Here is a 24526-nt window from a genome sequence, read left to right as displayed (position 1 = left end):
AGGTTTTGGGTGTGTCCTTTAAAATGCAAATGAGCTGATCTCTGCACTAAATAGCAGTGCCGTGGTTGAATAGTGCAGATTAAGGGGTGGTCCCCTTCTGACATCACAGGGGGAGACAAATTTCAATTATCTATTTTTTCGCATGTTTGCAGAGAATGGTTTACCAAAACTAAGTTACTAGGTTGTTCTTTTTCACATTTTCTATGTTAATAGAAGCACTGGGGTCCCAGTTATAGCACTTAAAGGGATAGTTCGGCCAAAAACGATATTAAACCCATGATTTACTCACCCCCAAGCTGTCCGAGTTGCATATGTCCATCGTTTTTCAGACAAACACATTTTCGGATATTTTAGAAAATATTTTAGATCTTTCGTTTGATTAAATGTAATGTTACGGGGTCCAGCCATAGTCCACGACCTTCAAGTCCAAAAAAAGTGCGTCCATCCTTCACAAATTAAATCCAAACGGCTCCAGGATGATAAACAAAGGTCTTCTGTGGGTAATCCGTGCGGTGTTGTTGTAGAAATATCCATATTTAAAATGTTATTAACGTTATAAACTACCTTCCGGTAGCGCCGCCATCTTAGAGTGATGCGCATTCAGGATGAGAGCTTACGCAGCGTACAGAGTTTCTCTGCTGCTGCTCTGTCCCCCGCCCTCCGAATTTGTCATACGTCACTAAGAAAAGTGCGTACACTACGCTAATACTCTCTCCTGAGTCTAAGATGGCGGCGCTACCGGAAGGTAGTTTATAACGTTAATAACATTTTAAATATGGATATTTCTACAACAACACCGCACGGATTACCCACAGAAGACCTTTGTTTATCATCCTGGAGCCGTTTGGATTTAATTTGTGAAGGATGGACGCACTTTTTTTGGACTTGAAAGTCGTGGACTATTGCTGGACCCCGTAACATTACATTTAATCAAACGAAAGATCTAAAATATTTTCTAAAATATCCGAAAATGTGTTTGTCTGAAAAACGATGGACATATGCAACTCGGACAGCTTGGGGGTGAGTAAATCATGGGTTTAATATCGTTTTTGGCCGAACTATCCCTTTAAACATGGAAAAATGCAGATTTTAATGATATGTCCCCTTTAAAATGAGGGTGGATATCAAATGCCATTATTTCTTTCATTTAGGCTGTTTACTCAACAATGATGTAGTAAAAATGGAAACAATTTTTCTTTGCAATTTAGAAAAATTTTACGTACCCACATCAATGCTGCCAAAAAGATCCACGTTTACACTAGAGGTCTTCTCGGGTCCAAAGAAATGTACCTGACCTGAAATGACCCAAATCACTTTTACCCGAACCCGACATGCTAAAATAATTTTTTTTAAAGAAAGACCCGAACTGAGACAAAGCCGAGAAAAATAGACCTGAGTCTGACCCAACCCAGTGCCAATTTATTTATTTTTTGAACCCGACTGGACATTCAAAATTAATTGCCAGGTTTGTCTCAATGAAAATGAACCTATTACAAGCACCTTTGGCAAACTGTGGAGGGGGGGTTTGGAAAAGGACTTGATGCACACACGTACAATAGTTTGGGTCTTCACGGGTCCGTTTGACAAAAATACATTAATTTTAAATGACCCAAGACCAAAGGCTGCTAATATTATACCTAACCCGTGTGCAAGCCACATGTAAAACTTTTATACCGGAAACCGCTCTGGTCTTGGGTCAGACCTCGGGTTTTCGGATCTAAGAAGACTTCTAGTTTACACTAACACACGAAGGTGACTAAATATGCTGTGTTACATCTGCCAGGCGTGTAGATGGCGATGTTACCTTGTAAAGAAACACTAGACATACACATTTTTTCACAGAGCGATAAATACACACAATCAAGATAGCGAGAATTTTTAGCAGTTTTGTTTAAGCTGACGATGAGCTAGGTTTATCACTACAAGTGCCCGTTGACTAAAAAGCGACAAAATGTTGAAGACTTTGTTGGAAAAGTGTTGATAAACTCAGTATCTTGAGCAGCACAAACAGCCATGTAGGCTATTTTATTTACCATTTAACTCAAATCACGTTTTTCATGTTTTGTAGATCAAATGTCTCTTGGTTGTCCACTTCATGCACTGTTTTGTATCTTTCTACAGTTATATTTGGCAGCACCTTGAAATTGGATACGTCCAGGGCATGTGTGATCTTCTAGCTCCCTTGCTTGTTATTCTAGATGATGGTGAGTTTGTTTTTGTGGAACATACACCTACCAAATTACCATTATGTTTTGCCTGTTTTATTCACAATTTTTATTGAAATGTTTTCCAGAGGCAATGGCCTTTAGTTGTTTCACTGAACTCATGAAAAGGATGAATCAAAACTTTCCCCATGGAGGTGCCATGGACACCCACTTTGCCAACATGAGATCCCTCATCCAGGTCAAACTCTACTTCCAAAACTTTCTACTCTTTCTTTTTTTGGTTAGATTACATTTGCACATATGGCAGACACTTTAAAATAAAAGCTTCCAGTGTGCATTGAAGGTCCTGTATATTTTTTACCTGTGGAAAGCGAGACCATGACATAATGCAATGCACTTCCAGTTGAGCTACAGGTACAGGGTGTTTTAAAAACACGACCTGGATATGTGTGTGACTTTTCTCTCTCTGTGTATTCAGATTTTAGATGCAGAGATGTTTGAGTTAATGCATCAGAATGGAGACTACACGCACTTCTACTTCTGCTATCGCTGGTTCCTCCTCGATTTTAAAAGAGGTAATGTTGCTCTGACAGGAACCTAGGAAGAACAAATGAAGAGCTCAGATGCAAAACTCTGTGTTTGACGTGTTTTTTTTTGTAAATTAGCATTTTTTATCAGACTCTTAACTCTTTCCCTGCCATTGACGAGTTATCTTGTCAATCTGCAATACCGCTATATCAACCAGCACTTCCACAACTTATAAAACCCAAAAGTATGGTCCTAGGGCAAACAGCTGTACTGTATGTCTGTCTAAGTTTTGAGGATCGCTCCGCATCTGATCTCTATCAAAAGTCCTTTTATAAAAATGTGGTGTTTTTGAAGAAACCTACCCATATTTGTGATAAAAATAGAACTGATGAAGGTAGAATGAAATGTATTTTTTTTTAAAGCAGAGGGTCTGTTCTTTCATTTAATATATTGTATGTTTAATTATTTAAAGAAGAGCCTTTTATGGGAGGAATTAAACTTGTGAACATCATGAGAAATGCTGGCTGGGAAAGAGTTAATTGATTCTGACAACAAACCAGTATTTCTGAATGGCCTGAGGCTGGGATTTGAAGCTAAACTATTTGCTGAACATGCCGAGAGCATTTGGTCAATATCATTATCTCATTTTTGAAGGGGCCGTACACTCTCAGAAATAAAGGTACAAAAGTTGTCACTGGGACAGTACCCTTTCAAAAAGGTACACCTTTGTACCCAAAGAGTGCATATTAGTACTTTGAACTGCCAAAATGTACCTTTAAAGGTACATATTTGTACCTAAATGGTACATATTAGGACCTTTTTTAAGGGGTACTGCCCCAGTGACAGCTTCGTACCTTTATTTTTGACAGTGTATAGTGGCTTTTGCATCTAAGCTTTTCAAATATTCTTTGAGTTCTTTGAAAAATTCAAGTGAGATGGAACACTTGACTGCTTTTAAACAAACAATAAACAAATAAAATGGGGAAAAAACGTTTCATCCTACACTGTCAAAAATAAAGGTACAAAGCTGTCACTGGGGCAGTACCCTTTAAAAAGGGCCCTAATATGTACCATTTAGGTACAAATATGTATCTTTGAACTGCCAATATGTACCTTTGAAGTACTAATATGCACTTTTGGGTACAAAGGTGTACCTTTTTGAAAGGGTACTGTCCCAGTGACTTTTGTACCTTTATTTCTTAGAGTGTATCTATATTTTTTCTATGCTTATAAACTCTTAAATATGGGTATTTTTCTTCAAAAATACAAACATTTTAGGCAAAAAGCTGAAATAGTAGCATTTTTGTTAGGGGTGCACCGAAATTTCGGTCGCTGAAAATTTCGGCCCAAATCGGCATTATCGGTTTCAGGCCGAAATAAAAAATCCAGCCGAAAATGTAAACCGAAAATGAATGTCAACCGCGCCCCTCCCATCCGTGCGCTAGCGCTTGGGTGTCACTCACAGTAATCAGTCGTCTCCCACCCCTCCCCTTCGTGCTCAAGCAGGTTTCACTCACGGTCTAGCTGTTTGCACGCGTCTGCAAAGATTAAGCATGTCTTGATGTGTAAACTTTAGAGAGAGTCGCCCTAATGCGTCTCATACTGCAATCCATTAACATACATTTGGCGAATAAAGCAATGAAAAACAATGTAACGTTTTTATGTGGAGCGACTGTTGCGCTGTTTGGGATTCACCCTCGGTCTCTGTATGTGCACGTGTTTAAGTGCCCTCGGTAGTGCACATACGAGAGAAACGCGTTTAAAAAAAACAAGCAAACATAAAATCTCGCTGTTATTGACAGGGCACATATAAACAAAATGATCTCCACAGTATTCTTTTTCTAATAAAAACATTTGTTTATGTTTTAAGTGTATGTATAGATTACAGTCAGATTAACCTACTTAAGTCTGTGTCATTAATGTTAATCAAACAACCCATGACAAAGATACAAATAGCTCTAAAAAATAATAATATATTTAATTTATTGTGTTATGATTCATTTAATTTGATTTCTGTACCTAATGCTAATTTCAGACCTTATTAATGTACAACTTTGTTTTCTTTTATAAATGTTTGCAATTTCTTTATTGTTTATTAGATTTTTCCCACCTGCTTTTTGCTGATCCGAAAAATAATCTGATCTGTGCCTCAAAAACTGTAATGTGATCCGAACTGTGAGTTTTTTTTATTCGTCACACACCCCTAGTAAAGTTAGTACACAGTGATAGCCATAAATGCAATTGTACTAATAATTGGCATAATCATTTATTTCGGTGTTTCGGTTTCGGTTTTTCGGCCTTGGTTTCCTTTTTTCGGGTTTCGACCAAGAATTTTCATTTCGGTGCATCACTAATTTTTGTGAAGGAATTTTGTTAGAGATCAGATTCAGAACGATTATCAAAACATACACAGATTTTTTTATAAATTGGGGAAGTGCATCTCGTGGATAATCTTGGTGTTACGGATTACCATAAAAACTCATCAGGAACACATTTTTTCCATGCAAATGTTTTCTCTTTATTGACGAGATAACTAGTCAATGGCGAAGAAAGAGTTAACCAATTCAAATTTTGAATGTATATTAAGATAAAAGCATTAAACTGTACCTATGGATTCATGCCTTGGTTGAGTAAGATTCAATGTTATTAGACTATAATACTAGTATAATTATTAAAATATGTGATTCTGTCCAATTCCAAGCCACTCAGTAACTTAGAAATGACAGCACCCCCTTCTGTCCATAACATTGTCATGCTTTAAAGGGACACTCCACTTTTTTTAAATGTGCTAATTTTTCAGCTTCCCTACAGTTAAACATATAAACTGGAACATGGCTGCAGCAGGCGTAGTGATATCACGCAGTGCCCGAAAATAGTCCCCTGCTATTGAAAGTCATGGATATGTATATAAAGGCTAGATGGCTCGTCCGCGCTGCTGGCCAATTGAGTGCAACGTCCGCATTTTGGCGGCCATCTTACGACAGGGCGCTCGCTCACTCGTAGCATTGAGTTTTAATGATGCAGGTACTTTTAAATGACCATAACTTGCTTAATTTTTTACCGATTTTCAAACGGTTTGGTTTGTTATAAATGTCAAAGATGTACCTATGACACTGCATACCTATACTAAAAATAAAAAATAAATTCATGAAACATGTTAAAGCATCCAGAATTATAGCCACGTTAATAACGTTTGTAAAAACCCAAACCGTTTGAAAATCGGTAGAAAATTGAGCAAGTTATGGTCATTTAAAAGTACCTGCACCATTAAACTCAATGCTACGACTGAGCGAGCGCCCTGTCGTTAGATGGCCGCCAGGTGATGCCGTTAGGGACTCCGCCTTGAGCCATCTAGCCTTTATATACATATCTATGTTGAAAGTAACCAAGGGGACTATTTTCAGGCAGTGAGCAATATCACTACGCCTGCTGCAGACATGTTACAGCAGCAAAGTCCTTGATTATTACGCCAGTTTGAGAGTATAGTTCCTAGCCATTTCTGCCTAGAAAATCACAACTTTTAATTTTCTGTCGGACTTCATACACGATGTAACTACAGAAGAGTCAAGATTTAAATAGGAAAAATATCGAAACTCTTTGGTTATTTTTTAGCGCAATGCTAATAGTCTAATCAGATTCAATGGATTGTGCTAAGCTATGCTAAAAGTGCTACCGCCAAACCCGGAGATCAGCTGAATGGATTCCAAAACGGTAAAAATCAAATGTTTAACTCTAGGGGAGCTGGAAAATGAGCATATTTTCTGAAAAAGTGGAATGTCTCTTTAAATTCATATGCATGATGTCCTAATGGTTCCTTGGGTCTCTTTATCATGTAATTTTAAAGAGTAAGCTTGTGAAAGTAAACTGTAGCTTTCTTTGATTGTGTTTGTGTTTCAAATCCTCAGAGTTGGTGTATGATGATGTGTTTGCGGTTTGGGAGGTCATCTGGGCTGCTAAATGTGTCTCTTCCGGCCATTTTGTGCTCTTCATCGCTCTTGCATTGGTGGAGATATACAGAGACATCATTCTAGAAAACAACATGGACTTCACAGACATAATCAAGTTTTTCAATGAAATACTGTATTGTTTGTATTACATGTATGTATTATATATGTATTATATACACTGTAACACTTAATAATAAGGTTATATTAGTAAAAATGTATAAATGCATTACCTATCATGAACAAATAGTAAACCACATGGGTTTTCAGCATCATGTATTAATTCTTGTTAATGTTAATTAAAGGGGACGTTTCACAAGACTTTTTTAAGATGTCAAATGAATATTTGCTGTCCCCACATTACGTATGTGAAGTTTTAGCTCAAAATAACATATAGATAATTTATAATGGCACGCTAAAATTGCCCCTTTGGGGGTATGTTTTAAAATGCAAATGAGCTGATCTCTGCACTAAATGTCAGGGCCGAGGTTAGATAGTACAGATTAAGGGGCGGTATTATCCCCTTCTGACATCACAAGGAGAACCAAATTTCAATTACCTATTTTTTACTAAGTTACTGGGTTGTTTTTTATTTTTTATTTTTTAGGTTGATAGAAGCACTGGGGGCCCCATTATAGCACTTAAACATGGAAAAGTCAGATTTTCATGATATGTCCCCTGTAATGTCAATAGAGTTATTCATGTTAGTTTCTTAGTTTATTAGTAAATGCCAACCTTAAAATTAATAAATGCTGTATTGTTCATTGTTAGTTCATGTTAGCTAATGCATTAATTGTTAACAAATACAACCTTATGGTAAAATGTTTCCAGATACACATGTATCACAGCTTGCATCACTATTTAGATTTTTCAAGGTTATTAATGTTAATACTTTTGTATGCACATCATTATAAAAGCTTCAGAAATATTTAATACAATTTTGAATTCACTTTATTGGATTAGTGCTTAAGTGTTTTGTGTCTTTTTCAGAAATGGCAGAGCATCACAACATCAAGCAGATTCTGACTCTAGCACGAGACCTGGTGTGCAAAGTACAGACACTTATAGAAAACAAGTAATTACAAACCTTTCACCTCTACTCTCACTAATATCCCATAAGCCCATGCAAAAAAAAAACAGTGGGGAGGATTTGGCCAACACTTAATGAGCATACGTTTATATGGTAGGTATCATGGCACTTCCAATGCTAAACATTTTGCTCTACCTGAAATCAATCAAATGAGTCCTCTCGGTCTTATCAGGTTTTACTGAACATCAGTCATGGTACGTAAATTTTTATGAATAATTTGAGATGATGATTCACTCTGTAACAAAGAATTTTACAGTACATCTTTCAAAATACACTGAAAATTACCAGTGGCTTGTGATTTACAGTTTCCTCAGAAGTTCAGGTCTGGGCTATTTTACTTTTAAGGGGGGCGGTCGCAGTAAATTATGTGGTCTGTTCACTTCCATTCATACATGTGAAAGAGCTAGACAGCAAGCATAATGCGTACCGTTGTCTTTCGCTATGTACCAAAGTTTAGGTTTGGTGACCTGCGAAACTGTATAAAGATGCCTGATTATTAGAAAATGTCAACACAAAATAGTTTACAACTGTATCAAAGTTTACAACAATAGGAAAGAGAAATTTGAAGACTGTATATTTTAACACTAACTGTATTTAAAGGGGCGGTTTCCCGGTCGGGAATTAAGTCTAGTTGAAGGAATAGTCTACTCATTTTCAATGTTGAAGTGTGTTGTTGCCTTGACTGGGAGTTGTTGATGCATCCCTCTGTCGTCTGTGTGCGTGCACGTGGGCGCTGGGGCGCGCTGTGGCGCTTCGATGGCATTTGGCTTGGCCCCATTCATTCAGTGGTACCAGTCAGAGATAAAGTTAGAAGTGACCAAACACATCAACGTTTTTCCTATTTAAGACGAGTAGTTATACGAGCAAGTTTGGTGGTACAAAATAAAACGTAGCGCTTTTCTAAGCGGATTTAAAAGAGGAGCTACATTTTGTGGCGTGGTAGCACTTTTGGGAGTACTTTGACTCGGCGCAGTAACACCCTCCCTCTCCCATTATGAGAAGGAGAAGGGGAGCGGACTTTTCAGGCCAGTCGAAGTTCTCCCAAAAGTGCTGTTGCGCCGTGGAATGTAGTTCCTCTTTTGAATCCGCTTGGAGGGGCGCTGCGTTTTGTTTTGTGCCACCAAGCTTGCTCGTGTAGCTACTCGTCTTGGGTGGGGGGAACGTTGATGTGTTTGGTCACTTCTGGCTTTGTCTCTGGGTGGTGCCGTTGAATGAATGGGGCTAGGCTAAATGCTATCGAAGCGTCGCAGCGCGCTCCGGCGCTTGCGTGCGCGCGCGCAGATGATGGAGGGATGTGTCAACGGTTCTTGGTTGAGGTGGTGACATATTTTGATGTTGAAAATGAGTAGACTATTCCTTTAAAGACTTAAATGCATGTTTGAGAGCTGTCTTAACTTAAAAAAAACAAACATCTTAAAATATATCAGTGCCATTGCTTTGTGTCAAGCAGTAATGTTTTTGTAAGGTACAGTGGGGCAAAAAAGTGTTTGGTCAGCCACCAATTGTGCGGGTTCTCAAAATTAAAGAAATGAGAGATTTTCATCATATCTACACTTCAGCTGTGAGGGACAAAGTGAGAAAAAATCCAGAAAATCACACTACTTATTTTCCACCATAATTTGCAAATAAATTCTTAAAAAAATCAATGTGTTTTTCTGGATTTTTTTCTCATTTTGTCTCTCATGGCTGACCTATGGGGAAGGTTGCAGGCCTCTCTCATCTTTTTGAGTGGGAGCACTTGCGCAATTGGTGGCTGACTGGGTGCTTTTTTGCCCCACTGTATGTAAAAACTACTTGCATTTTCTAATGTAACTAAGGCATAGTCCTGGCTTAATCTAAACCCTGTTCGAGAAACTGCCCCAACATGTCTTTCTGTGCCTATTTATTTACAGTTTATGTAAATCTGAAGCGTGACATCATATCCTGTAGCCCATATTTATCGTGATGTCTAAAATGTGGTAGAGATTTTGCATGCTTAATGTAGTGAGACCGTCCCTTAACACCCATGTAAACCTGCACACTTCATTGATGTAATCTGATGTGCCATTTTTTTCCAGTTACTTTCTTCTAGCAGTAGGGGTCACTGTGCTTTCAGTGTTTTGACCTTTTGCATAAATTTCTGTAATCTATTTATTTTAAAACCAATGTCTTTAACTGTGAGTTGTTACTAAATCAAATCAGGTTATTGTATGGCACAGTATTCTATTGGAGAATACAAAGAAATGCCTGTGGGTATTATTTAGAACAGCGAATGTGAACCTGTTTGTAAAATCCAGGCTGAAGTCTCATAATCGAATTATGAGTTTGATTTCAGTCATTGATTTTAATCTTTGACATGACCTTAGTCAATATTAAAGATATCTGTTATAGTATATTTTCACAGAATGTTATTAATGGGGCGGTTTTCGTCCTAGTCCCAGACTTTGAAAGTGTATGTTTGAGCTAACATATATCAGTGCCATTGTGTTGTCTTAAAATGCACACTTGTATTGTTTCTTTTCTTTTAATATAACGAAGGCCTAATCCTGGATTAATCTAAACCCTGTCTAGGGAATCACCCCTGTATCATAGGATAATTTTATGTGAAAACAATTCATCACAAAAAATGACTTTAGCTGGGTTTTCACAGACTGGATCACAAATGTGTCCGTATGTAGTTTTCTCTTTGTAATTGTGAAGAATTTATTATTATTATTATTATTATATGGGTTTTTCATATTGTTTGTATTGTTTGAGGTTAGTTCTGTATTGCAGTGCAATAGTGTCACGCTTTCAAACACCTTTATGAAAATCTGCCATTAATATTGATTTTCAGATTCAGTGTCTGTATGAGAGCGTGTGTGCGTGTGTACGGACCTAGATAATTCACAATCACAACCGCAAGGCCTTGTCTGCTTGATGTATTACTGCTATTTGTGAACTGTACAGAAAAATACATGCTATATTTATTATATAGAAAGAATCTATATTATTAACTTCAGTCATTCGTTACATTTATTTGAGAGTAAACCTTTCGATATTTACACAGAAATCAAAATCACCAGTGCTCTTATTTATTTTCCAATTATGAAATTGATTTTGTAATAAATTTAAATTGTGTTTCTTCATTCTCCAGCCACATTATACTTTGCTGTAGTTCTCTCCCATTTAATCAATCACCATCAAAATGCATATAATTCATTTTAATCCTCTTACAACGTCTTGTTACAATTAAATATTGATCCTGTGATTAAACCATTAAAAGTAAAGTTTTATTTATTTAGCAGCTTTCCCAAGCTTAAAATTTTTTTAGGCAAGAACAGTTGAAGTGAAACAAAATAAACATTATGTGTTATTTTATTTGAAAACTACAGAAATAACAATTCTGTCATTAACATTTCATCTTAGTACTAATTAATGTGTTTGTGAGCAGTGCTTAATTATTGTCATACATTGTGTTGTTTTTTATTTATTTATTATTTAGCAGATTTTGTGCTAAAATTATTCAAACACATTATGGTTTGTATGTGTTACACATGTATTTGAATCTGAATGTATGCATTTGTCTTTGCTTTTTAATGTGAACGTTCTTGTTACACTGTGTCAAATTACTACAAGAAGTGTTATATTCTAAATATATATAAAGTATATTCAATGGTTAATGTACTTGTTGAAAAATATAATAAAATGGAATTGTTATTTTTCCAACAAATGTAATATTCTTGCTTTTGTTGGCAGTTATTAAAAACATTCTGTTGGGACTTGAATGAAATATTGGAAAAGAGTTGTATTTGTACTGTTGAAACCACAATTAATTTGCCCATAAAAATCGGTATATGGGGAAAAAGATCGCTCGCCCGAACAGGGACTTGAACCCTGGACCCTCAGATTAAAAGTCTGATGCTCTACCGACTGAGCTATCCGGGCTTCTACACGCGTTTTAACCCACTTCCTTTCTGAAGTTATGTCATGCGCCCTACAATCTTTCAACTTCCGGTTAGGTCGGATGTCAGTAGTTAAAAGTCATCTCAGGAAGAAACATGACATTATAATCAAGTAATTTATGTATTTGTGCGTTCATTGCATCTCAACAAAGCGATTTAAAATGTTTCGCACGTTCTGTAAACGTGCAGCGTGTACATCACGTGCGATCCGGCCGCTGCATCCGCGGTGTAAAGTACTCGAGCTGCCCGCAATTCGAGCTTCTAAATCGGCCAGCAGGACGTCCTGGTGCCGCGTGACACACGAACGGCATTCAAGTAATTCTGCACGGGTTTCCAAGGTACAGTACAATGTCACGGTGGGATATTTATTAAATTCATGATAACGTTTAATTATCAGGGTAATATTTGTATAATTGTTTAGTAATGTTACCATCTTTAAAATAAAACTGCTGCTTTGTTAGGTTCCTCAGGTGCCCACATGGGAGCCCGTAGCTGAAAGCCAACTCCCACCGGTAATGTTTCTCACATTTACACCACCATTACTATTATCTGTAAATACAGAGAGATGAATTATGCATATGTTGTTTTTTTTAACTCAGTACAAGGTTTTAACACTGTACACTAGGGGGCAGCAAAGTAACATTGCTCAGATATTAAAGGACTAGTTCACCCAAAAAATTCTTCACCCCTGAAAATTCTGTCAGCATTTACTCACCCTCAAGTTGTTACAAACCTGCAGACATATACTTTGTTCTGATGAACACAAAGAAAGATATGTATAATCAAGCAGGAAGCAGGAACAGCATTGACTTCCGTAGCAGGAAAAAATACAATGGAAGTCAATGGTGCTCAAAAACTGTTTAGTTACAAACATTGCTTAAACGAAAACACCACAGTTTTTCAATATTTTGCTATGTTCTTACCTCAACTTAATAATTAATACATGCCTATCTTTTCTCAATGCATGCACTTAATCTTTGTACAGCACATTGTAAATGTGTTAGCATTTAGCTTAGCCCCATTCATTCCTTAGGATCCAAACAGTAACAAATTTAGAAGCCACTAAACACTTTTATGTTTTCCCTATTTAAAGACAGTTACATGAGTAGTTACAAGAGTAAGTATGGTGGCACAAAACAAAATGTGAATTTTTTAAGAGGATAAAAATGAGAACTATATTGTATGGCAGAAGAGCACTTAGTTTGCAGCACTTCGATCTTGGGCGAAGTAACATCGTCTCATTTTGGAACCAAACTCTTAATTTACTACTTTTGGTAAATTTGCATTTTAATATTATCCCTGTTTTATTGTGAGCGCATTTTCAAATCTGAGATAAAGTATAAGTAACTAGACTTGTTTGACTATTATTTTGCAGCAAACGAAAGTCTCTCCGGATTTAGTGGACAAGTTGGAGAGATTAGCTCTTGTTGACTTTGGCAGTAAAGAAGGAGTGGACTGTCTGGAGAAATCCATTAGATTTGCTGATCAGCTTCATGTTGTTAATACAGATGGTGTCGAACCGATGGACTCTGTTCTAGAGGACAGGTGAGAGATTTTCACTGACGTAATCTGTTGTGTGTGTTTATAAATGTGTTATTTTATTACATTTGGTTAATCCAGGACTAGGCCTTAGTTATATTAAGACATTTAGGTAGATTTTACAAACACACCTTACAAAAAAGCAATATTGGTGTGCATCTTGAGACAAAACAATTGCACTGATACATGTTAAGATATGTCAGTGCTATGTGTTTTTAAAGTAAGGCAGCTCAAACACCCATTTTAGTCTGGGACTAGATTAAGCCCTGTCTGGGAAACCTTCCCTTAAAGTTTAGTATCAACGCATGTGTACCTATTGTCTTTAATGTCATTTGTGTTATTAAAGACCACAGTAAAATAACTTTAACTTTGTCAGGTTAGCCTTGACAGATGAGCGATGATTCATGTAACATATTGTCAAATAAGCCAATACAGGACTTTTTACAGAGGCTATATATTTGCCATTATATTATTTGCATTATATCAACATGTCAGACTTTACTTGAACTTATTGTGGTCCTGTTATGTACAGAGTCCTGTACCTTCGAGCTGATACTGTAACTGAGGGTGATTGTGCAGAGGACCTGCTCAGGTTGGCCAAACATACAGTAGAGGATTACTTTGTAGCACCTCCAGGAAATCACAGTAGATTTACATTAAACTCTAACAGGCCTATCTGCATACCAGCAATATTTTTAAATGATGTAATGTATGTATAAGCTATATGAAGAGCTCAGATGCAAAGCTAAGTGCGTTTTTATCAAACTCTAAATGGATTCTGCCAACAAAACAGTATTTCTGAATGACCCCGGAATTAAGGGGATTTCAAGTGGAAATATTTGATGAACGATTACATGTCCCGAGAGGATTCCTATTTCATTTTTTACATAGCGGCTTTTCATTCTGAGCTCCTCATGTGTCATTTTCTTAGTTTGTATTATTTACATTTTAATTAACTGTTTTGAAACTAAATTTATCATAAGGACTGTGAAAAAAACACATTCACTATTTACTACAGATTTTGCCTCAATAAACTTCAAATTTACTGGGTATTAATACTTAATAAGCTAGTTGTTGTAATGAATAATTGTAGGCATGGGGTATGATTATGAAGAGAAGAAAAATATGGTCACGCATTAAAGTATAAGTTTTAAAAATACTAATAAACAGACAATGTGCTATTAATATGCAAGCTATTGTAATAGGTAACCTGTTAAAAGTGAGAATATATGAGAATACTAAAGTGTTACCAAATACATGCCACATGAAAAACTTTACTATGCTTTAGTGTTTACTATAGTGCACTGTAGTAAAAAAAACAGTGTGCTGCAGTATATTTGGGTGATTCTCACGAAAACTTGGTTTTAAAAATGTCAAGCATGAAAATGTAAAAATTGCTTAAATTTACTTTTTTCCCACCAGACATTGAAAAACAAAGTCTGGAGTAAATGAGAACATTAATTTAAAAACTTTTACTTATTTAACACTTTTTGTAACATATTTTAAAAAATTAGTCCTAAAAAATCTCATTACCGCAACAGTCAGAAAACATCAACACTGACATATTTTCAAAAGGACATGACAAACCTGAAAGAACATAATTTGGAGATTCTGCACATGCATTTAAAATCAAAGTATTATGCTTCTATTAATTAAATTAACATTTAATAAGCATCTGTTGCGGTAATGATAATCAAAATGTCGACAAGACAAGACAATATTTCAAATTAACTGTAAAAAAATGATCTTACCTGGTAGCCATCTTGAAGTAACTGGTCCATGTGCTTGGTCACTCAAAATCAAACTTTATTAAAATTCTGTATGTGTGCTTAAACTGTTCTCAAAAAGTGTTGCGGAGGATGAGAACATCAGGTATGGACACATCATTTTCCTAATTTTTCTTCATTATTATTATACATGAATATTCAGTAAATATTTTTTCTGTCATCTAAAGTAGTCTAGCAAAACATCCATTTATTTTTTTTCTTAATATTTTTGTGTTAATTTGATTAAATACATAACGCATGTTCAAACACAGCCGGACACATTGCGGTAATGAGAATTTCAGCAGAAAATGAGATAAAATTTACAATTATAAATTCTTATGTTGAAATCACACATTGTGCAAGGTAGAACACAGTATTGTGTTAATTCTGATGCTTTTTAATGTTACTATATTACACATTTTAAAGCTAAAATCATTAGTGCCGTGGTGTTTCAATGGTTTCGTGAGAATCACCCATTTATAGTAGTAACTACATTTTGTTAAAATGTAAACTAACATTCATTAGTATTAGGCCTAACTGTAAATTGATAACCTGTAAGAAATACTGTAGTGCATAAAACTTAACAGTAGGTTAAAAAATACTATAGTATCTAGGAATTTACTACAGTTCACTATAGTAAACACCAAAGTAAACTACAGTATTGTTTCATGTGGGTGGAACAAATGTGACATGAAATCCATATCACGTTATCTTTTTTCCAAATTAATTGAAAACATTTCTGTATTAATTGGATTTAAATTTCTCCTTCCAGGAAATATTCCATTGCCAAAGAGAGAAGAGAGATCTGCTATGCTTAAACACTCAGACTTTTGACTGAAACATCATAACAGCTCTGACTTTATAATAAATATTTAAACTGTAAACTGTGTCTGGAGTGTCCCCTAGTTTTTCAATCGAATGTGATAAAGATAAGAATCACCCTTATATTGCCAAGTACTGCAGGTTTACAAGGAATTTGTCTTGGTGTGCTGGTGCTTAACAAGGACAGTAACAAATACAATAAAGAAAATATTCCAAAATAATTACAAATATCAACAGAGATAAAGGACCTTCACTAGTCCAGGATGTATAAAGATGGCCAAGTGCAAAAGCATACAGTTGAGGTCATGAGGACAACAATGGAGGATCTTTGTTTGTGTAAATTGTAATGTCGGTGGGGTTGGGTAAGTGGCCATGATGTGCCATGGTTTGTTGTTGATAATATGATTACATTGAATTTTTTTTTATTTATTTGCATACTTGACGTCCATAAACTTCTACATGGGTTTTTTTATCTTACACTTTTTTTTTTTTAATTCATCCCCATCATCTACCCATGTGATGTCTTATCTGTTGATAATAATAGAGGAAATAAATATACTGTTCATATATCACTATAAAAATTAGCAAATCATTTTTAAGGGGTCAGGCATGCCTATGTGAATGCCATGTAATAGACAACAGATGTACAATTGACAGTGAATAAATCACCTGAAAGAAAAATTAAACATTTGACTGGTGTGTGTAGTCAGATGAGGTGTGGTGTTTACATAAAGATTTGTTTATATTGTAAACGTAAACATTTATATATTGCATGTATCGGCCAGCATTAGTTGATGTCAAACCGACGTTACAGCTTCACCTCAGCTTGATCTACATGCACCCCCACTATGCATTTTGATTAATTTTAGGCAGGAAGGTAGGGGGCCAAAGTTGGTGCCAATACAAACCTTAACATAAACTAATGTTGAATAAAGGCACTATCAATACGAAACTAATGGAGTGCTAAACTTGCTGCTTTCTCTATAATGATAACACGGACAATGAAGAGTCACCTTTAGCATGTTTTTGAAATAGCTGTTACGGTTAATATTTTATATATATTAAGATGAGTAGCCTACTTAGTCACTAATTACTCCAAGTCTTTAACCACTATGCATCAAAAACTTTATACAATTTTAAACATTTAAACTACAAAAACTACTATTTATGTGAAATTAACAGTATATTTTTTCCCCATTATTTGCTCATTGCAGTTGTATAAATAAGAGTGAGTGACTTAGGCACAATCACAGTTGTCAAAGTTAGTCACAAAAAAATATATATATATTAACAGTTTGCTTATTACTAGAAATACAGACAATAAATAAAGCACATGCTTCAAGAAAATCAGGAACGCCTAGTGTGTGCATGTCATGTTAATAGACCAAAAAGAAAATACCTGAATGGAAAATGAAACCTTAGATGTACTTAGATGACGTGTGGTTCTGTGACACGCCTTGCTTTAACTGAGCATCCTTATCACCTTATCAGTATTTTTTTCCTAAGCTTATTACATTGCCCCTGTGAAACTCAAGTATAATTGTTTCCAAATGACAAACTTTCAAAACCACATTCAAATGCATTATTGTTAATTAATAAATAAATATAGTGTAAATATTGTTGTTTCATATTTATTGGACAAAAGTTTAAAAACACCACAGTCTAGAAATTGTATATACTTTACTAAAATGATACAACAGATTATGTCATGTGGGTTGGAACAAAGATGACATGAAATCTATATTATTATTATTATTATTATTATTATTGACCTATGCCTGCATGTTTTCTAATACTAATAATTGGTTTACCAGATATTTATTGTTTGACATCAGTGGAATGGAAACTGAAAGTTACAGTGCTGTAATTCCAGAAAGCAATACTTCTTTTGAAGCACCAGTATATATATTCATACCTTCCTCCTCTGAGGTTATTTGCTTTGGATTTTCATTTGCAAGACTTGGCTACTGTTCAGCAGAAGATCGGTAAGTCTGGAAAATACATAAAAAACAAATTAAAAAATTACTTTCTCATAGCATTTTTTTCTGTTATATCTCATTTTGTCAGGTTTATCATGGAACTGGGAATAGTACAGATGAATGGAAATATGACGCGTCTGAATGCGGACAACAATTCCACAGTTGGTCAACTGAAGCAGCTGATTTCGCAAAACTTAAATGTTAACCCTCCTCAACTAAAGCTGTCTGCTAATAATGGTGATCAACGACACAACCTTGATGATGATTCCAGAACCCTCAGCAGTTACAACCTGCGCTCAGGGTCCACAGTGATGGTCCTTCTCAAGAAACCTATACAGGTGTTTGTCAAGAATGAGAAGGGCAAAACACATACCTATGATGTTGATGCTGATGAGAAAGTAGATGATCTCCAGGAGAAGATCTCCAACAAAGATGGGACCCCGACAAATCAACAGAGGCTCATTTGCGATGGTAAACAACTGGAGCCCGGCAAGATGCTGCAAGAATACAACATCACATCTGGAAGCACCATTTACAAAACTCTTCGTCTCCGAGGAGGTGATCAATCACTGATGTAACTTTAATGCAGCTATAATATATATATATATACACAATATATATATATACACATCTCTCAAACCTGGTGCAGCAGAATATTTAAAAATGATTTTATGTGTAAGTTATGTGTTAAGTTATTTATCAGATATTTAATATATGAAGTAAACTGATCTATTTTCCGCTTGCATTTTCTGTGCTTCTACTTTAACTGTGTATTTATATGCTATTATCCATCATAAATAAAACTTACATGTGAACTAATTCAGTTGTCATTTTATATTCACTGATATCACACATCGATCACTGGTTTATCTGTGTAATTTTCATAATTATTGCATAAACATCCAAGTGTTGGTTAACACATTAAACAGGGGTCTCCAACCTTGCTCCGTAAAAGCTATCTTCTTGCATGTTTAAAGTCTTTTTTAGAGATTTTAACAGGTCTAAAGTTAAAATCGTAATATATAATGTAAAGACATTCTGTAAAAATATAACCTTGATATCTTTAATATTGATTGAGAAAGATCATGTCATAGAAATTCATCTCCACCATCTAATATGATGTTTTAACATGCTGGAATGCCACAAAACAGAATAAACCAGTAACACATTAACACAAGCACTGTTTATATTACTATTAAAGGTGCAGTGTGTAAATGTTAGTGGCATCTAGTGGTGAGGTTGCAAATTGCAACCAACGGTTCAGTCCACTGCTCACCCCTCGCTTTTGAAAAGCATAGAGAAGCTACGGTAGCTGCCACCGGAAAAACATGTCATTGTCGGAGACAACTAAGTAAAAAAAGTTTGTCCCTTAAAGTGCCCATATTATGACTGCTTTTCCACAAGTTAAATAGGTTTATGAGTTCCATAAAGCATGTTTCAAAAGTTGTTTGCTCGAAATAGCTTGTAGGAAAAGATTGTTACCCATCTCTAGAAGCCTCTGTTTCAGTGCATTTCAGATTGTGCCGTTTTGAGCTAGTCGTTACATATTTATGAGCTGCTGCTCCTTTGATCACACCCCACTACTAACGTTATGTGCGCGTGCTCAGTGATATCGTGAGCAGTACAGACAATACTGTGTTATTATTTTATATATTATTATTATTAACGGTTTATGTTGCCAACAGACAAATCAAGCAGAAAAGTATCACTAATAAGTACACTCCAGGAGAAGAAACTCATGACACACAATGATTCCAGAGTCAATTGTGATGTAGCAGTCTCAACAATAAACTCGTTTTCCCTGGACAATGCTAACATATTCCCGTTATAAAACATTTTCAAACGCATTATTTTTGCAAATTACAGAAATTAAGACAGCGTGCTAATTGCTAGAAGCTAACGGGAGGTCCGGACCATAAATTTATAAGAGGGGGTACGTTAGCCTCGTCAGAAAAGCCGGGTCGGTAAGGCCCGGTCTCGGTTAGTTTGGCAAAATACTTTTACTTTGGCAAAACACTATTACTTAGTTCATGTAGAATTTTAAAATAAAGCCGTTAACCATTTTTTTTAACTTTCAAAACCATGCTGCAAACTATCTAGCCTGTAAAAAATATCTATATAGCCTACTGTCTACAAACAATAATATTAACATATACATTTAAAAGGTATAATTTACGGGATTAGCATCAATGTATGATCTCTGTTTTGAGATACAGATGCTCTAGCATTGTAAATGTAGTATTTTGTGACAGAAGATGACAACATGCAAAATATAACGTAACTTTTTACCTTTTGTGTTGATATAACGATCGCGAATCGAATCCAGTCTGTTTCAGATGCGTGAATAATCCATGAAAGTCCAATAAAATACATCCAATGACCATTTTTGTCCACAAATGCGTATAATCCGTGAAATATAGATATATAGTCTGTTGTTTACATCAGATTTCGCATGACATCTTATCGCCTACAATCTGAGGACTATTTGCATCGTAACACACTGTATATGAGATCACATTTTAGGTTTAAATAAACACGCGTTAAAACTTTGTTTTTAAAAGTAGGCGGGAGTATAATCCATAATATCCAAATAGCGCTGTTATTTCCGTGAGACATGATGACAGCACAGAGGGTATCAGCAAAGTGACTGCTCTGTGTTCTCTAGCTATCTGGTGGGTGGAGACCTGCAAGTGGGGTGGTGGGCGGGAAAATTCAAACTGAATGTGACGAAACGGCTAGTTACGTCACTTCGGAGCTGAGTTTGAACTCGTGCAATCTGAGACTCATGGCAGAGGACATTCAGAAACCTGTATCTCACTCAAAACAGCATGGATGGATTTTTTCCCAAGTTTGTATGTGTGTGGAAGCATCAGAGACACAAAATAACACCCCAAAACCCAGAAAAAGAGAGTTTTTTTCATAATATGGGCACTTAAAGGGCTTCTGTAGAAACATGGCGGCACAAAATGGCGACTTCCACGTAAGGGGACCCTCAGTGTATCTATATAAAAACGACTCATTCTAAGATAATAAAAACATAACGGCTCATTATAAAAAGGTCTTTATACACCACTGATAATATAGTTTTCTATAATATTATGCTTTCCTGTCAAGAAATCCTTCTAAAAATTACACACTGCACCTTTAAGGTGAAGTGTGAATGTTATGTAATAGACAGTGGAAGTTGTAAACAAAACTGACAGTAAACAAATCACCTGAGCGGAAAACGAAACCTTTAACATGTGTGTATAGTCAGATGAAGTGGATCTGTGATGTGCCTCGCTTTACCTGAGCATCCTTATCACAAAATCACACTAAATACACTCCATTGTCAGTATTTTTTCTTCAAGATTATTACAGTGCCTGTTTAAAGCTCAAGTATAATTGAAGAGTTTCGTAGCAAAACGAGATAATCCATTTTTTTAAATTTTTGTCAAAACATGTTTATTATTATGTTATCATGTTATTATTTTGTTTTATGGTGCTACTTAGCTGTATTTTTTAAGTTATGAAGGTTTAAATCAAAACAAACCAACTGTAGTTGAATTGAAATTAATTGGAATGCACAACCAAAAAACTAGGTTTCTGAACAATTTAAAAAATGGTGGTTATCTCGTTTTGCAACGAAACTCTTCAATTGTTTACAAATGACAAACTCATAAATGATAAAAACAACTTTACACTCTTAAAAATAAAGGTTAAAACCAGAGTATCTAGAAATGTTGCTATATAATTTACCTGGGTACATACTAAAGGATACTACAGATTATGTCACGTGGGTTGGAACAAAGATGACATGAATCTATATTATTATTATTGTTATTATTGACCTATATGCCTGAATGTTTTCTAATACTAATAATTGGTTTACCAGATATTTATTGTTTGTAATGATTGACATCAGTGCAATGGAAACTGAAAGTTACAGTGCTGTAATTCCAGGAAGCGAGACTTCTTTTGAAGCACTAGTATATACAGTCTTGTTCAAAATAATAGCAGTACAATGTGACTAACCAGAATAATCAAGGTTTTTAGTATATTTTTTATTGCTACGTGGCAAACAAGTTACCAGTAGGTTCAGTAGATTCTCAGAAAACAAACAAGACCCAGCATTCATGATATGCACGCTCTTAAGGCTGTGCAATTGGGCAATTAGTTGAAAGGGGTGTGTTCAAAAAAATAGCAGTGTCTACCTTCGACTGTACAAACTCAAAACTATTTTGTACAAACATTTTTTTTTCTGGGATTTAGCAATCCTGTAAATCACTAAACTAATATTTAGTTGTATGACCACAGTTTTTAAAAACTGCTTGACATCTGTGTGGCATGGAGTCAACCAACTTGTGGCACCTCTCAGCTGTTATTCCACTCCATGATTCTTTAACAACATTCCACAATTCATTCACATTTCTTGGTTTTGCTTCAGAAACAGCATTTTTGATATTACCCCACAAGTTCTCAATTGGATTAAGGTCTGGAGATTGGGCTGGCCACTCCATAACATTAATTTTGTTGGTTTGGAACCAAGACTTTGCCCGTTTACTAGTGTGTTTTGGGTCATTGTCTTGTTGAAACAACCATTTCAAGGGCATGTCCTCTTCAGCATAGGGCAACATGACCTCTTCAAGTATTTTAACATATGCAAACTGATCCATGATCCCTGGTATGCGATAAATAGGCCCAACACCATAGTAGGAGAAACATGCCCATATCATGATGCTTGCACCTCCATGCTTCACTGTCTTCACTGTGTACTGTGGCTTGAATTCAGAGTTTGGGGGTCGTCTCACAAACTGCCTGTGGCCCTTGGACCCAAAAAGAACAATTTTACTCTCATCAGTCCACAAAATGTTCCTCCATTTCTCTTTAGGCCAGTTGATGTGTTCTTTGACAAATTGTAACCTCTTCTGCACATGCCTTTTTTTTAACAGAGGGACTTTGCGGGGGATTCTTGAAAATAGATTAGCTTCACACAGACGTCTTCTAACTGTCACAGTACTTACAGGTAACTCCAGACTGTCTTTGATCATCCTGGAGGTGATCATTGGCTGAGCCTTTGCCATTCTGGTTATTCTTCTATCCATTTTGATGGTTGTCTTCCGTTTTCTTCCACGTCTCTCTGGTTTTGCTCTCCATTTTAAGGCATTGGAGATCATTTTAGCTGAACAGCCTATCATTTTTGCACCTCTTTATAGGTTTTCCCCTCTCCAATCAACTTTTTAATCAAAGTACGCTGTTCTTCTGAACAATGTCTTGAACGACCCATTTTCCTCAGCTTTCAAATGCATGTTCAACAAGTGTTGGCTTCATCCTTAAATAGGGGCCACCTGATTCACACCTGTTTCTTCACAAAATTGATGACCTCAGTGATTGAATGCCACACTGCTATTTTTTTGAACACACCCCTTTCAACTATTTCAACCAATTGCCCAACTGCACAGCCCCAAGAGCGTGCACATCACGAACGCTGGGTCTCATCCGTTCTCCGAGAATCAACTGAACCCACTGGCAACTTGCCTGCCACGTAGCAACAAAAAAATACACCAAAAACCCTGATCACCCTGGCTAGTCACATTGTACTGCTATTATTTTGAACAATACTGTATGCATGCCTCCCTCTTTTGAGGTTATTTGCTTGGGATTTTTATTTGGAAGACTTGGCTACTGTTAAGCAGAAGATCAACTAATCGGTAAGCAAGGAAAATACAATAAAAATAAATTGAAAATACTTTCTTAAACCTAAATGTTATCTGTTATATTGTCAGGATCATGATGGAACTGGAAATAGTACAGATGAATGGGGATACAATACATCTGACAGTGGACAACAATTCCACAGTTGGTCGACTGAAGCAGCTCATTTCACAAAACTTAAATGTTAATCCTCCTAAACTAAAGCTGTCTGCTAATAATGGTGATCAACGAAATAACCTTGATGATGATACCAAAACCCTCAGCAGTTACAACCTGCGCTCAGGGTCCACCGTAATGGTCCTCATCAAGAAACCTATACCTATACAGGTTTTGGTCCGCAACGAGAAGGGCATAACGCATACTTATGATGTTGATGCTGATGAGAAGGTAGATGATCTCCAGAAGAAGATCTTTAACAAAGATAGAACCCCACCAGATCAACAGAAGCTTGTGTACAATGGTAGACAACTGGAGCCTGGCAAGATGCTGCAAGAATACAACATCACATCTGGAAGCACAACATCTCTCAAACCTGGTGGCAGCAGAATATTTAAAAATGATTTTATTTATCAAATATTTATACATGAAGTAAACTGATCTATTTTCCTTGCATTTTCTGTGCTGCTTTTTTTGTTGCGTATTTGTATGTTATTATCCATCATAAATAAAACATGCATGTGAACTAATTTAGTGTCACTTTATATCCTCTGACATCAGTACTTCTTGCATGTTTAAAGTCTTTTACTGTTATCTACATAAAATATTCCTATAATGTAAAGAACATTGTGTGAAAATATAAACGTATCTTAATAATCACTGAATAAGGTAATGTCAAAGATTTAAATCTTACTTTGATGCTCCTCTCATCAATAGATAATGAACGTTTAGCCTGGATTTAACAGACAGATATATATATTTTAGTTCAGCTTGTCTTAAAACTTAATGCAATTGTTTGGTTCAGGTTTGTTTGACTCAGGTTGAAGCTGAACTCTGCTGGACAAGAGCAAATCTGGAGACCCCTACTTTAAGCTGCATTAAATTTTCCAGCCTTTTTTATTTTACTTAACACCCATAAA

At 35.9% G+C, this 24526-nt stretch overlaps 4 protein-coding genes and 1 non-coding gene across 5 annotated transcripts in view; 4 read left to right on the top strand and 1 right to left on the bottom strand.

Moving 5' to 3' along the window:
- Nucleotides 1-10975, top strand: part of sgsm1a (small G protein signaling modulator 1a) — a 65679-nt gene extending 54704 nt beyond the window's left edge. Inside the window, exons 21-25 of the mRNA XM_073861083.1 lie at nucleotides 2122-2204; nucleotides 2294-2403; nucleotides 2644-2740; nucleotides 6599-6770; nucleotides 7632-10975. Of these exons, the coding sequence (XP_073717184.1) occupies nucleotides 2122-2204; nucleotides 2294-2403; nucleotides 2644-2740; nucleotides 6599-6770; nucleotides 7632-7716 (547 nt within the window). The 3' untranslated portion in view covers nucleotides 7717-10975. The remainder of the gene's footprint in view (nucleotides 1-2121; nucleotides 2205-2293; nucleotides 2404-2643; nucleotides 2741-6598; nucleotides 6771-7631) is intronic.
- Nucleotides 10976-11560: 585 nt separating this feature from the next.
- On the bottom strand, nucleotides 11561-11633 carry trnak-uuu (transfer RNA lysine (anticodon UUU)). Its single transcript has one exon. It is a non-coding gene; the product is annotated as a tRNA-Lys (tRNA).
- A 55-nt stretch (nucleotides 11634-11688) lies between these two features.
- On the top strand, nucleotides 11689-15841 carry gatc (glutamyl-tRNA amidotransferase subunit C). Its single transcript, XM_073861084.1, has 5 exons — nucleotides 11689-11988; nucleotides 12112-12162; nucleotides 13026-13195; nucleotides 13722-13830; nucleotides 15733-15841. Exons 1-5 carry the CDS (start codon nucleotides 11770-11772, stop codon nucleotides 15787-15789), a joined length of 606 nt encoding a protein of 201 aa, XP_073717185.1. The 5' UTR covers nucleotides 11689-11769; the 3' UTR covers nucleotides 15790-15841.
- Nucleotides 15842-17808: 1967 nt separating this feature from the next.
- LOC129439840 (uncharacterized) lies at nucleotides 17809-18575 on the top strand. Its single transcript, XM_055198695.2, has one exon. It carries the CDS (start codon nucleotides 17852-17854, stop codon nucleotides 18332-18334), a length of 483 nt encoding a protein of 160 aa, XP_055054670.2. The 5' UTR covers nucleotides 17809-17851; the 3' UTR covers nucleotides 18335-18575.
- A 4827-nt stretch (nucleotides 18576-23402) lies between these two features.
- Nucleotides 23403-24047, top strand: LOC129439841 (uncharacterized). The gene is made up of 2 exons (XM_055198696.2): nucleotides 23403-23446; nucleotides 23522-24047. The coding sequence occupies exon 2, from the start codon at nucleotides 23526-23528 to the stop codon at nucleotides 24045-24047; it is 522 nt and encodes a 173-aa protein (XP_055054671.2). The 5' UTR covers nucleotides 23403-23446; nucleotides 23522-23525.
- The last annotated feature ends 479 nt before the right edge of the window (nucleotides 24048-24526 follow it).

This window comes from Misgurnus anguillicaudatus, chromosome 22, assembly GCF_027580225.2.
Source record: "Misgurnus anguillicaudatus chromosome 22, ASM2758022v2, whole genome shotgun sequence".
Lineage (NCBI taxonomy): Eukaryota > Metazoa > Chordata > Actinopteri > Cypriniformes > Cobitidae > Misgurnus > Misgurnus anguillicaudatus.
Note: the sequence above shows the minus strand (reverse complement) of the source record. Positions and strands in the feature narration are given on the sequence as shown.

What these genes read in the sequence shown, in the direction of transcription:
- LOC129439841 (XM_055198696.2), top strand. Translation starts at nt 23,526, where the DNA reads ATGATGGAACTGGAAATAGTACAGATGAATGGGGATACAATACATCTG.
- gatc (XM_073861084.1), top strand. Translation starts at nt 11,770, where the DNA reads ATGTATTTGTGCGTTCATTGCATCTCAACAAAGCGATTTAAAATGTTT. An exon ending in ATTCTGCACGGGTTTCCAAG is followed by an intron (nt 11,989 to 12,111) that starts GTACAGTACAAT and finishes CTGCTTTGTTAG; the next exon opens with GTTCCTCAGGTGCCCACATG. An exon ending in GACTCTGTTCTAGAGGACAG is followed by an intron (nt 13,196 to 13,721) that starts GTGAGAGATTTT and finishes TGTTATGTACAG; the next exon opens with AGTCCTGTACCTTCGAGCTG.
- LOC129439840 (XM_055198695.2), top strand. Translation starts at nt 17,852, where the DNA reads ATGGAACTGGGAATAGTACAGATGAATGGAAATATGACGCGTCTGAAT.